The sequence below is a fragment of the Rhinolophus sinicus genome, chromosome 3 (genome assembly GCF_057876585.1).
Source record: "Rhinolophus sinicus isolate RSI-liver-muscle chromosome 3, RSI-T2T, whole genome shotgun sequence".
Lineage (NCBI taxonomy): Eukaryota > Metazoa > Chordata > Mammalia > Chiroptera > Rhinolophidae > Rhinolophus > Rhinolophus sinicus.
Genome location: NC_142503.1, coordinates 23,476,695 through 23,490,673, shown reverse-complemented (window position 1 = coordinate 23,490,673; position 13,979 = coordinate 23,476,695). Strand labels below are relative to the sequence as shown.

General features: G+C 36.9%; 1 protein-coding gene across 4 annotated transcripts in view; it reads right to left on the bottom strand.

Annotated features, from left to right (window-relative positions):
* The window catches only part of SPEF2 (sperm flagellar and cilia associated 2), a 162,010-nt gene that overhangs the window by 65,611 nt on the left and 82,420 nt on the right, over positions 1-13,979 (bottom strand). For 3 of the 4 annotated variants that reach the window (XM_088796483.1, XM_088796482.1, XM_088796480.1), the window contains 4 exons: positions 13,350-13,507; positions 10,190-10,360; positions 6,623-6,712; positions 3,527-3,675 (listed from right to left, as the gene is read on the bottom strand). In XM_088796483.1, the coding sequence (XP_088652609.1) occupies positions 3,527-3,675; positions 6,623-6,712; positions 10,190-10,360; positions 13,350-13,507 (568 nt within the window). The remainder of the gene's footprint in view (positions 1-3,526; positions 3,676-6,622; positions 6,713-10,189; positions 10,361-13,349; positions 13,508-13,979) is intronic. The other variant, XM_088796481.1, reaches the window with a different exon arrangement.

Genomic DNA, 13,979 nt, shown 5'->3' with positions numbered 1-13,979 from the left:
AGAAATGCCAAATACTAGAGGTAGATTACCCCATCTCCCTGTGGCTCTCAATGATGCATTAAGTACAACATTCCAAGGCAGCTCCCTCCAATGTCACATAAGTCACGGAAAATTCTTCCTTGTGTTAAGCAGAAATTTGCCTTGCTGTAGTGTCCATGCAGCCTAGCTGTGCCCTTTGGAGAAGGACAGACTATATTCATACAGTCTCTCCTATGACGGCCTGTCAAATATGTGAAGACATTAGTGAGGAGAGGTGGGCTGAGATTCAGGATGAAACTTGCTTGTTTGGGGATGCCCAGCGTCTACTGCAGCATATAACAGGTGCTCCATAAATGTTAACATGGGTGTAAGCTGACTCTCCTGCACCCAATTTTATCACCAGTTAAATTTTTAGGAGACTGGATGGCTCCATATAGTTCTAAAAGTCTACAATTCTATATCCAACCATACTTCAAGTATTCATTCATCTAAATGAAACATTTACACTTCCTTTAATGCTACTCTGACATTATTTTGATGCCTTTTTCTTACCTAGTTCCACCCTCTGACTTCTACTTTGTTAGTGATCTCTCTTAAAGGATATGGTATCCAGAATGATGATAAAGACCATTTTAAATAAGTCCACTACTAAACCTCCCACGTGGTTGACTTCAATCCATTAATTAACACTTGGTGCATGAAGAGTTCCCACATAAGAATGGACCCAATTGAACTAACATCCTGCTCACAGCTCTCACTATCTACAAGAACTTCATGAGAAATTGTCAAATACTATTTTGAACTCAACGTATGCGATGTCTGTGGGACTTCTCTGACCTGCCTATCCAACCTTGCTATCACGGAAAAGGAATGGGCCAGGTCAGCTGGACTTGGTGAACTGTGTGGGCTCTGGGGGATCAGTTTTGTTTTTTGTTAGTGCTCTGAAGTCATGCATTTAATAACTATCTCTCGAATTTTGTCAGGGATCAGACATGATTCTTGGTCTATATGTTGCTACATCCCATCTGTCTTTCATTAAATATTTAGGCATTTTCCTACATCCAGTCTTCAGGAATCTCCCATATCCTCTGTGATGTCTTTGAATTATTGATAATATCATATCTCTAGGTTCCTCCAGTCTCTGGAAGAACCAGGTGTAATTTTCCTGGGTCTGGGAAGTTGAACTTATGTGATGTGACTAGATGTTCAGATCCATCCTTTCCAATTAAATAGTATTCTCTTCATTGGAGAAGACTGAGCATAATAGGAAATTGGTAGGCAAAGCAGATATTCTCCAAAGCTTCAGAACAGAAAACAAAGAACTTTCACTTTGACTGCCTCCTTTGGTTCTCTCTGCACCTTCCCTTGCTGGCAATGAAAGAGGGACAAAGTTTCTCCTTGAACTTGGCTGCTGTCTCCACCTGAGAGAGCCAGATATGAAAGCAATCTCTCTCTCTCTTTCTCTTTCAATGCATATGCCTACTGAGGTAAGGTAGAGCCAGGGTCCTTGGAAGGCCTGGAACTAGGGTTACCAGATAAAGTATAAGATGCTCAGTTAAAGTAATCAATTATCGGAAATTCAAATTTAACTGGACGTCCATCTGTCTTTCCTCGTCCTTGGCAGGTAAACTCTGCAACTTATGTGTGAAATGCTTAAAGTGGAGAAAAGACTAGAATGGATCACGTGGCCTTCCTTGTTTTCAAGCTCTAGGCTACTTCTAGTTGTAGCAAAAGGCATTCTCTACATAGTTTTGCTTAGATAACTGGAGTTCTGTACCGTATATCTTATTGTCCCTTCCTATTCTTTGTTGTCCACCCTGCTCGGGGCCCTGGAAGACTAACGAGAACTGCTTCAGGAAACTCCCTTGTCTTCCACCTCCTGGGCAAGAGATGCAAGAGCAGGAAGAACATGAGGTCTGGTTAAGTATTTCCTTTTTCCCTTCTGTTGGGTCAATGTAGGTGGCTGTATCCCTCTGCTGAAGGCCACAGTTCCTGTCAGATGGCCCTCTCCATGCAGAGGTCCTCTTGAGGGTCTTGCATCTGCTCCCTTTCCTTACCTTCTCCAGACTACGGGCCATAATGGCTCCCAGCTATCCCTCTTTCAGGGGTAATGATCTAATCCTTGTAGGTTTCCTTACTTACTGGCCACATACATGTAAATAGTCCTTTATTCAACTCTCCTTAAATTATCATCTAATTTCTGCCGGAATCCTGACTGCTAGGAAATCTACCTGGGAGTTAGTGCCATATCTCATTGTTAATGTTTATTATTTATTTTTTTTACTTCTGTCCTCTATTTCCTTTTTGTCTTCTATGATTTTATTTCTCTCAAGGGCTTCAAGGTTTAGAGTTTAGAATTTCAATACTTTTGTCTCTCACTCTCCACCCCTGACAAATCATATTATTTTAATTTTATTCCCATCCCCCAACTCACTTCTATATCCTACTTCTGTGACAGGTTTTCAATATATTTATTTTTAAAAGTAGCTTGTGTTTCGCTGAGTAATATCAGTTACATACATCCATAATTATATAATTCAGTGTTCTCATCTTTATTTTCTGTTGTAATTCCCTCCTCAATGTCAATTCATTCATTTATTCATTAGAGCCCTATTAAGAATCTGTTACGCCCTCTGCCCGGTGTTTGATTCCGTATTGAATACAGTGTATTATTTCACATATTCTGACCTTCCCCCAAATTGTTTATAATCTAATTAGGAGACATGATATTTGCCCAGGAAGCCTCAATAAAAACAGCCAACACCACAGTCATTGCAATTCATAATTGGGTCTCAAATGTCTGGGACAGATGGTCAGGGCCGAGTTAGGACTGCAGTGAAGAAGAGAGGGACCGAGTCTTTAAAAAAACAAACAAACAAACAAAAACTCGTTGCCTTTTAAAAAGTTTTAAAGGAAAGACTATTCTTTGTGCTTCTCCTAAGATGATTTGTCTATGAAAGAAACCAGATACGCCTACGTGGCAACTGGGCTTTGCAGTTGTCAGGGAACAAAGAACTGGCTGGAGCGTCCAGGGCTTGCCTGGAGCACCTCCTTGCCTTGCACTAGTGTACCCACTGAAAGTTCTCCAGCTAGAAAACTGCCTTTTAGTAGTATAGTTTCAAAAAATTTCTTCTACTTCTAAAAAGTCAGAGGTTAAACTTGATTTGAAAGCATTATGATGTGGGCATGAGAACATGGATAAAGAGAGATAATTTGCTGGATATGTGTTCTGAGGAAAGTCATTCTTCCAGGAAACTGCATTTCTACTTGTCCTTGGGGAGAAAATTGGTCCTCACAGAACCTATTTGTTCCCTTCATTTCAGCACTCAGTAGCAGCAGCTGAAAGCATGATTCAGAAACTTGAAGGAGAGGAGAAAGGAGGAGATGTGGTTCAACGAGTAATCTCAAAAATCATCTCGGTTTTTTGATGACTATATATTTATATCCAGCTATGAAAGGCCTTCTGGATGGTGCAAATAATGGTGTGAATCTTACTATAAACAAGAAAAATAATAGATTCTACTAGCTTGAATGTAAACTGCCGTACCTCAGGAATTGGTTCATCCACATAGACCCATTCTTCTGATCCTGGCTTAGGTGGTGGTGGCACCGTTGGAGTAGGTGACAAATCTGTAGATTCAGCAGGCAATTTCTTTACTGCTACTTTGCCTCCTTGTGGTTTTCCTTTAGGAGAACCTTAAACATGCATAGTAAGTCATTCCATTACATGTAGATGAAGGGGACCATCTACTTAGGTGGACAACTAAATCTACGATTGCCAAGGACTTCAGGCAATTCATTAATTACTTTTTAAGCAATTTTGGGCAGCCATGCCAAATCAAAAAATCTCATTCTCTACAGCTCCCAAATTAACCAATAATACCAATAACAGGTTTTTTTTCTTTTTTAAAGCAATTCCAATTTCTGTCATTCATTTGGCTATGAAAAGCAACTTGATATTTTATTTTCATCTCTGTCCTTGCTTCCACAATGAACATATGGTGCTTACAAAGTTTAGAGTCTGGAGCAAAGTACATTTCATTTCCTATTTCAAAAACTGGCAAATTAAACTCCCTACCCTGAATGAGACAGAGGGTAGCTATACCAGGAGTGGTTCTCTGGGTGTTCCTTGGAGTCCAGGGGAAGAGCAGGGAGGAAGGAAGTTATTTTAAGAGTTGGCCAGAATCGGTGAGGGAGGGGGAGAAGGAGAATTGTCGCTTCTGAATATCCCCACATTCCCTGCATGAGCAGGAAACTAGATGAAGGTAACTGCTTTGCTGTAAACCTCAGTGAATTAAGGCATGAGAGAGGAGGAGGGGGGGACAGAAGAAGGGAGAGAAAGGAAAGAGAGACGAAGGAGGAAGAGGAGGAGGAAAAGGAGGAGAAAGAGCCTCATTTTAGTTCAGAATCCAGAAATGGTACATGCTGACTTCCGGTGACAGCATCAAGAGGGGAGTCTAGACCAGTTAAGTGGCACCCTTATGCTCTGAAAGACTTTGTGACCGACCAAAGTCCTTAACTTGGAAAGAACCAATATTTCCTTAAATGATCAAGGCTATTAGAGTTTAGAAATTCATTCTGTTTAAATTCCACTTACCTTTCCATTAATTATTCAGAGTTTACATGTAGTTTATAGATGCCTGTAAAGTTGGGAGCATGTTTTTTCCCCAAAATATATTTCTTTAATGAGTATTATTTAATAATAATGCTATTTAGGAAGTACATATATCTTCTACTTTTATACTAGTTAAAAATATATGGATTATAAGTAGAGGGGAAATTGTGAATTCTATCTTCTGGATAGTTTAGGTGACTTCTACCTATACATTTAAAAAGAGTGTCCATCATCCACAGGTCTGAAGTCCCATATCTAGATCATTTTTTTTTTAATTTAGGAAAATTTAAGAAAATCCTTGTTCAAAATAACCAAAATGTTCACATATATTTTTCTATATGATGACTTTTCATCCTTTGACCTGAATCTCTGGTAAAATAAAAGTGATAACACTACAGCCATTTTAAGATAAATTGCTCCAAGAAGAATTCCTAAGAAGAACTTTGTAATTAGAAATGTGAAACTGGAATGGGTTTCTTTTTCTTTTTCGCCTATTTCAAGTATTATTAAACACCAGAGAATTTCAGTAAAATAATAGCAAAATTTTTTGAAAATCCTTGGGAGTTACTTAAATTGAGCTAACTACAGGGCTCCAGTACATATAGTTACATATGGTTGAACTTGTATATGCTCATGGTTCGTTTGGAGTGTATATTCTTTTAACCAAGAACCAAGGATGCTCTTAAAGCATGTGCAGTGTTTGCCTAACTTGATGATTTGGTACCTAATATGCATAGGTATACTTAATTTCTACTTTTGATGATTCTATGGTGAGCCTTCGTTTGTTTTTGTTGATCACAATGAGAAACAAGGGATGTGTAATGTAAGTGTGAAAATTATTTTTCTATTAGTAAATAGGTGAGAGCTGAGCATAAATTATAGCCTTTAACTTTTTAGCTAAAATTGTTATCTCAGTGTTAACTCACCAAATGGCTCCAGTTATAAGCCAATCACATCATGTAATCAGAGAAGGGTGGGATTCTTTTTGAAAATCATGATTATGAATCTTAGATGCCAAAAATAAAGATGATTTTTAGTACATCATTTTGTGAACATTGCACACTCTTGGGTACCAACTATGTTGGTCATTGGTAATGAAAAGTTAAACAGAGTTATACAATCTCTGACAACTCATTTAAACATACTATGGAAAATGTTAACTGTCTGTAACCACACTGCATTTCAGTAATTAATTAGTTGTTATTGCAGCTTCAACTAATATGCTTTTAGAGGCTGGAATTTTCTTCTACCAATGTCAATTACTTAAAAAAATTATATCCCCCTTATTTCACAGAAATAGTAAAATAAAGTAAAAAGAATTAAATAAAATTAGGGTCAGGAAAAACACAACTTAAAGTAGAAGGTCAAAACCAGGAGATGAATTAAAAGGCAGATAGTGAAATATAGGTCCTTGCACAGATATTAAATTGGAAGCACTAATTTGGTTCTGAACTTCTAGACAGCCAAAATAGAAAAAGAAACGCTATCATTTAGCTAATTATCTAATCACTTAGAGGAAGAAAGATTTTCCTGTCCTTTGATTCTGAGTGAAATTTGCCACCTACGATTTCATACAGGGGCCATTAAATGATGTAGTGGGCATATTATCCCTTCATATTATCCCTTATCATGAAAGTCTCACTTCCACTGCTGTGTTATGTCATAGAGGCAGTTAAGGACTTTATACCAAAGTGCTTATCAATGAAAGCAGTTCCATGGGTGCCCGAGAAATATGGTTCAGTATGTAGCTTTCTATTGGCATAGCTTAGCCCAAGGATAACACCTATAATATCTATGATGAAGGGATATTCTGTATTAGATATTCTCTAAATTATTCCTTACAAGCATCACTTGTGTCAGCAGGACTTTGCTGAGAGCCAGGCTGCAGAAACACTGAGGTTGTACTCTTTGGGAGAGCCTTATGGTTTACAAATGCCTGAGAGAAATATTTAACGTATACTACTATACAAATCTAGCTTTTCATTGAGACTGTTAGAAAATGCAGAATTACATATTACCGTTATCTACCTTTGTCTGCTGTACCTTTTCCTTTGAGTGAAGTTTCACCTTTCTTCCCTTTTCCTTCCTGAAGAGATTCTGGCTTACCATGTGGGGGTTCTAAATAAAATTCAACACATATATATCATTGATGATTTTCTTTAATAGTTTGGGCTATATGATTTGTAAGCAATCAAATGTTATTTCTCATAGATAAACAGTTACATTTGTGAACCACCTAAAATGTCTCAGGCCTTTGCTGTGAGTTAAAATTCATCTGAAGACAGACTCTGGTTTGAAATTTCTTGAATGACAGCCTTGATAGTACTATTCTGTCATACTAAGTTTAATGTCAACATTTCATAGTGGATTTGATTATAAACTCTTTAATGCAACATAGCTGCAGAGTTTTAAAAGTTAGTCACAAGACAATTTAAAGCATATGGCTCTATTTGGATATATTTCAACTGAATGATCCTTGCACAATAAGATGATTGGAACTATATAACAAGAACGATGCCATAACCCCTTGAAGAAGAGTTAAATAATCACATTGTTTTAAAATTGTGCGTCCTTGAAATTGACTACATACTCGGTTGCCTTGTGACTTCTGCATTATCCATTTTTCATTGACTGTAACTTATAATGCAGAGGATAGATTGGGTATATTTATCTTCGACTCCCTGGAATCTAGTTCAAAATGTCTTCAAAGGGTGAAAATGGGAAACTGATGGTCAAAGGTCAATAAGATGTCCCAAATAATTTCAAGTTTCTTGAAAAAGTTTGCTACATTCTGCATTACTCACTAAACAAGTTCAATCATTTCCCTCCCTTTGTCCTGAGCTACAGTTTTTTTCTTCAGTAGAAGGATGACTATATGGGTCAATTTAAATATCTGTGATGGAGAGACCCAATCTGAACTATTCTGTGTATTTAGAAGTGATGGTTATAAGAATGTGTAAATGCAGAACGCATATTACTTACACTTAAATATTGCAGATCTGACAACAAAGATTTCATAGAAATAAGACAAGAGCAAGACATAGAGAATGATTAACCTTGAAACTTTAACTTCTATAAAAGGACTTTTAAACAGCCAAATAGTTGACCACCAAACTCATAAGCAAACAAACAAACAAATATCTAAATATCTGAATCCATTGTTTTTAAGAAAGAAGCTTAATAATAGTAATATTAAAAGTCTACATAAGCTCCTAGTTCCTTTAATAACAATATTCTGGTTACCTAACTATTAGGTTGGTGCAAAAGTAATTGTGATTTTAAATGGTTAAAATTAATTGCAAAAACTGCAATTACCTTTGCACCAACCTAATATTTAACTAGCTCTAAATTTAAGTACAAGGCAACAGAGGAAGGTAAAAATAGAGATATCTAAGACACTGACGTATTTTGGGCAAGTCTAATTTCTTCTGGGGGCAGCATGCATTCTACCCACTTTTTTTCAATCAGTTGCAAAATATGTTCTGAAATCTCAAAAAGCATTCTTGAATAGCAGCATGGGTAGTGCTATTGTATTTTATCACACTGAGAATTTTAGTTTTAAATTAAATTCTGACATTTGGTAGTAGATTTGATAATAAACTCTTTAATAGAACGTAACTGTGATGTTTTTCAAATTTAATCCCATGTGTATTTGAAGCATATACAATGAGGAGCTATATTTGGACAGAACGACTGTTAGTACTCAGTGGACTATGCCTCCTCTTTTACCCCATTTCTACCCTCCACCCTGATTTTTTTTTTTTTTTTTTTTTTTTAGTAAATAATTCCTCTTTTCCTTTCATCTCAACGTCTAAAAGATTGTAATTGTGTGTTTTTGAGTTGGGTACATTCAGGGGCCTCAGGGTTTCAGTTCCGAAATGTTCTCTTTTGAAAAATTTGTACATTACTTATATAAAAATAAACAAACCTACTGGAAATATCCCTCCCTCAAATCCCTTAACCAAGCTTCCCTGAGCCATTAGCACAGCACTGTTTGTTCTATTGCCCATCAACACCCCAAAGCACTGAGATCTCCTTCCAATATGCACGGTTGTTGGAAAACAGTAATTAGTCCTCTGGAGATGAAAGATGGGGCACTAGCCTTAACCTTGGTGGACAAAAAAAAAGAGACAGATACAACCATTCTTTGAAGCAACAACAGCTTTATTATTCCTCTGGTGCACAGTATTCAAGAATACAATTTTAAGTTTGCAAGAAAACTTCAGAAACGTAAAGGCTGAACTGTGTTATAAGTAGAAACACCAGGAATCGGTTTGAGGGATGGCTCAGCGACACAGATACTCCTGACTGTGAGCCAGGCCCAGGGGGAAAGCAGAGGGGAAGGCGGAGGGAGAGCTGCGGCCATAGCTGAAAGGACTGTGCTGGATAACTGCAGGCTCACTTGAGCTGCTGTGAAACTGTTCCCCAGTCCTAAAAGGCATTTTAAAGATTTCCATGTTTCCTTCAGACCTCTGAATTGTTTTTTTTTTTTAATGCTCAGTGAGGTAGTGGGGAAGGATGTATATTTAATTCGTGGCTTTGTGTTTTATTGTTCATATGATAAAAAAATGTTTCTTTAGAGTTTGTGTATTTTGCCTTTAGTTAAGTCCCCATTTTATTGGAATACGATGGTCTTTAATAGACCAATATATACTACTAAAGTCTTGAGATGTATTTGTTTGATATAAATAAATAAATTACAACATATTCAGACCCATGTCAAACCTCCACGAAGCAGAAACATATGGCATTTAGAAATACAACCATGACACAATATCAAGAACACTTAGGTAGACTTGTGTCACTGCATAGTCAGTCACTTATAAAGCTGAAATAAGAAACTAGAGCCACATTTGTTCATATGCACTGGACCAAACCTGATATTGACATTCTACCATTATCATGCATTTCAACAATTAAGCACTTTACTTTTGTCACTATTTTCATTGTCCACCACTTGACTTCATGGTCCTTAGTGGTTAAGGATATAGGAAAAAAACTTAAGCTAAAAAATATTCTCTGCACAAGGTCTTTATCCATACATATTACATACTATAAATATATAAGTTTACTGAGATGTTAGGTACTTGTTTCTATCCTTGTATAGTTACATAGCACTGAAGATTAAGTTACATATAAATTCTACTCTCTAAGAAGTGCTGTTGATTTGTTCCTTTATTCTTGTGGACAACTGACCATGCTAAGTCTCATTTTCTTAGGAAGCTCTCATTCTACATAAAACTCTACAGTTTAGCAAACAGTGGTCTGTCCTCTCGATCTGCTCTAAGCTTCTTCTGCTTATTCTCTGTGTCTTTCCTCTCTTCTCATCTGTGCTCTTACTCTACTCAGTAAAACTGGTCGTGAGGACTTCACAGTCTTCCCTATGCGGTGAAGTACCTGAGCTTTGTGACAACCATGCTCTTAGTTACTAAGCGTCTTCTCACTTCCATCTGAGCATATAGCCTGGTTGCATATGACTGACGTTGCTCAAAGTGTGAATCTAGATGAACCGACTGCTACTATAATGTGTAATGATTTTTTCCAAGTGAAAATTAGAAACTGACAAACAAGATTATAAATTACTCTGTCAATCACCTGATGGTGGTTTTCCTTTTGCAGTAGGAGTTTTTGAATGCTGTCGGTGAGGATGGATTTCCTTCTCTTTTTCTGGTTCAGGAGGAGGAGGGGGAGGTGAGGGCGATAGAGGCTCAGCCGGGGAAACTTCTTCTTTTTTCTCAGCTTCCCTTTCTTCTAATTTCTTTTTAACTTTAAAAGGGTGATAAGAATGGATTTTTATTAGGGACTCCAGACACCTACTATTTCACTTGAACTAAAATAAACCACCTAAATTAATATATTAGATTGGTGCAAAAGTAATTGCGGTTTTTGTGATTATTTTTAACCTTTTAAACCGCAATTACTTTTGCACCAACCTAATAAATTGCCCTCACTGATTTAAGACTAAATTCATGTTTTAGGGCTTTCCCTTAAGTTATCCAGTCCTTAAGATTTTAAGCCTCTCTGCTTGGTAAGAAATACCAGTTGTCTTGCTTCTGATGGTGTTGGTGGTAGCGATCTGGATGGTGTGTGTGTGTGTGTGTGTGTGTGTGTGTGTGTGTGTGTGTAGCAGGTAGACAGGCTTGTTGAGGGGTGCCAAATGCAAATGCAGTAATCTAGAAGTCGCTAATGTAGTGGAATAGGAAAATAAAGGATTATTTCAAAATTTCCAATGGAAAAACAAGATGAAAAAAAGTGTAAAGAGAAGATAAAGAACAATGTGATAGAAGAGGTGAGGGTGGGGTGGAAATGGAAAGGGAAAGAAATGTGCAGCACCCCCTTCCGTGAGTAATTACATGGAAAGCCCTTAGAATAGCACCGAGTGCTCAATCACGTTTTAGCAATTCATTCATTCATTCATGTTACAACGATTTATTGAATGTGAATTGTGCCTTGACAGAAAGGAAGGGTCATCACAATGAGGTAAAACTGCTGCTACCACGACTACTACTACTACTGCCACCACAAACAACCCTAGGCACACTTCCAGTTGCCAGAGATACAACAGTGCAACAAAAGAGAAAAATCACCGCCGTGTGAAGCTTGCAGTCCAGTGGTAGCAGGCAAACCATAGACATGATGAATAAGTTAATTTATATGAGAGGTTGAAGGCGTTAAGTGCTATGGAGAAAATAAATAGAAGAGAGGACAGGGGATCAGGAGTGCTGTGGGGTGGCTGTTTAAGTTTTATATAGACTGCTGAGCACGGAAGGCCCACTGGGAAAGTGCTATTTGAGCAAAGGCTTGAAGGGAGTCGGGAGTGAGCCTTGTGGATATCTGATGGAAGAGTGTTCCAGGCATAGGAGACAGCCCAGAGCCTTGATGGGCGGAGCATGGTTTGTGTTTTTTCTGTTCTTGTTAGGGCCCTTTGCCTTTCGTGATTCAAGTTCACCCTTCCTGGCACACTGTCCCTGCTCTCCCTGCCCTTCCAGCCTCCCATGCTGGAAACGGCAACTTGACTGACTAAACCATTGGTAATGAACCCTTACACTCTTGAACGGCTATTTCTTTTTATACATATTCCTTTTGCTTTTAGATTATTCTTTTCAATTCAGCAATCAAGGAGGCTTCATTCTATTAGATGTTTTCTCAAAGTGGAAATTACCTTTTTTTTTCTGATTATAAAGTAATATATAATTATGGTTTTAAACAAATCCAACAATTTAGACAAATAAGTAGAATGGGAAATTGTCTGTCAAATCTCTTTGTCTTTCTCCTTCCCCCACTATCAAATATTGTGTATACTGTCAGACTCTTTTCTGTGCTTATATATTTAATACAGACACACTTTTAAAAACAAAAACAAGACTATGTTATATATAACCGGCTTTTTCCTAGTTAACAGTATACAGTGGTCATTTTTTTTTCACATCAGAATATATGTAAAAGTACCACATCTTTTTCTTTTTTCTTTTTTAAATTAATCAGGCTGTTTAATACAAAGTACTGGGCTGGGTAAATTTTTATTGTTTCAATGCTAAAATATTTGGTAAAGTAATTAGCTGATTGGAATGTAAATCTTAACTAAATGGCAATTTAGTCTATTAATGTCATCAGTGATCCGCATATGAAATCTTTAGGAAAACACTGAAGTGAGTCTGATAGCTGGGTGGAACAAATTGATTCTAACCTGTAGATGTTTGAAGCTACAGCTTAGAATCTATTTGGTCTTGCTTTTCAGCCAAGACTCTAGGATTGCTGTGGGAGGTTCCTTCTTCCTTTCAGCCGAATTTCTGACTGACAAATAACATGGTAGGCCACTTAAATAATGTATGGATTGGTGTTTATTTTGTCTGAAAGCTTCACATGGGCTTTTCTGGAAAGTAGACATGTAGATGGAGGAGCTTGTCTTTCTAAGTGTGAGCTTCTGAATCCCCATGGTGATTGTGGCTTACGCGTAGGAGCTATTTTGGTATCTGTTCACTGGTACATTGTGGCAGTTAGATCACAAATCTAGTGATGGGAGACAGCTTGTTATGAAGGCAATTTTAGAATCCTTGTGATCTTAACTTTGACCATTTTTTTACTGTACCAAGAAACTGCAGTTGACAATATAATTAGGGGCAATTGATGAACAAAGGGAAAGACTTATTTCTTAAGTGCAAAATTACAGAAGTCTGGCATTGGCAGTGTATGAGCTTCGGATCCCTTTCAATAATAAATTCTAATAACACTACGAAAAGTTATTAGGTAATTACTATTGATTAGCTGACGGACGAAGGGGGTCAGGATGGTTTAATTTGAGTAAGATGTATCTCAGAAACAGGCTTATACATAAGCACTTAATAATCAGTAAATTCATACCAACACAGGAAGATTGGGGGAAATAAAGTGCCTAGTGTTTCCATCTTAAAAGGAGAATTCACTCACTGTTTCCTTATAAGGCTGAGATTAATAAATTAAAATCTTTACCCTTCTCTGTAATATCCTTAATTTTAACTCTGCTAATTTTTTTTTACATGAAAACAATGCCTTCAGCTAGATGACCTCTTTTGATTAAATTAAATTAAAACAAAGAGAAAAATCTTTTATTTGGAAACATTTGCTGCAGAAATGTAAAGTGAAAAGTAGAAGACACTTGTAGATAATACAATCCAAATAGAGAGAGAACTTTGCAATCACTTTCACTTCCTCCTAAATTCATTAAAACCACACATTTTAGTTACATAAACACAAAATTATAAAGAAATATAATTACCTTTGTTCTCTTTTTTTATCATTTCAGTCATAAACATTTCTTTTACTTTTTGGCATAAAGACTCTTTATCTACTTCAGCATTGATTTTTATCAAAATATCTTCTGGTTCTGTAAACCATTGTTCCAGTAAAGGCCAGTTGTCCAAGAAACCTGTAAGTCTACAAAATCAAAATATTATATGAATATCACATACTGATTGAAGTATTTGAGTATTATTAAGCATGATTTATCTGACATAACGAAACTATAAACTGCCAATCTAGTTAAGTCTGAAAGAGCAACTTTAAGAGGTCCATAGGTAATGGAAGAGTTCACTTTAGAAAGAGAAATTATTTAATGCCATCAAGCCATACATTTTGAGACATATGAAAGAATAAAATAAGAGTTGAAAATGGTATCATTTCAGGAATCCTTTAGTGTAGGTTCAGTTCTCTAAGTGGAAATCTAAGGAAACATCACCTGCACTCATAATAAAATAACAGCACAATTTTGATGGCAGCTGCAGCCTGAGTTACCTAGGTCATCTCGTTTTCTCTTAGAGATAGAAACTGAAGAGATCTTTGCGGTATTATAGATGATTCAGACTTATTGGTTTTACTCAACTACATTCTTGAGACGATACTTGAAACT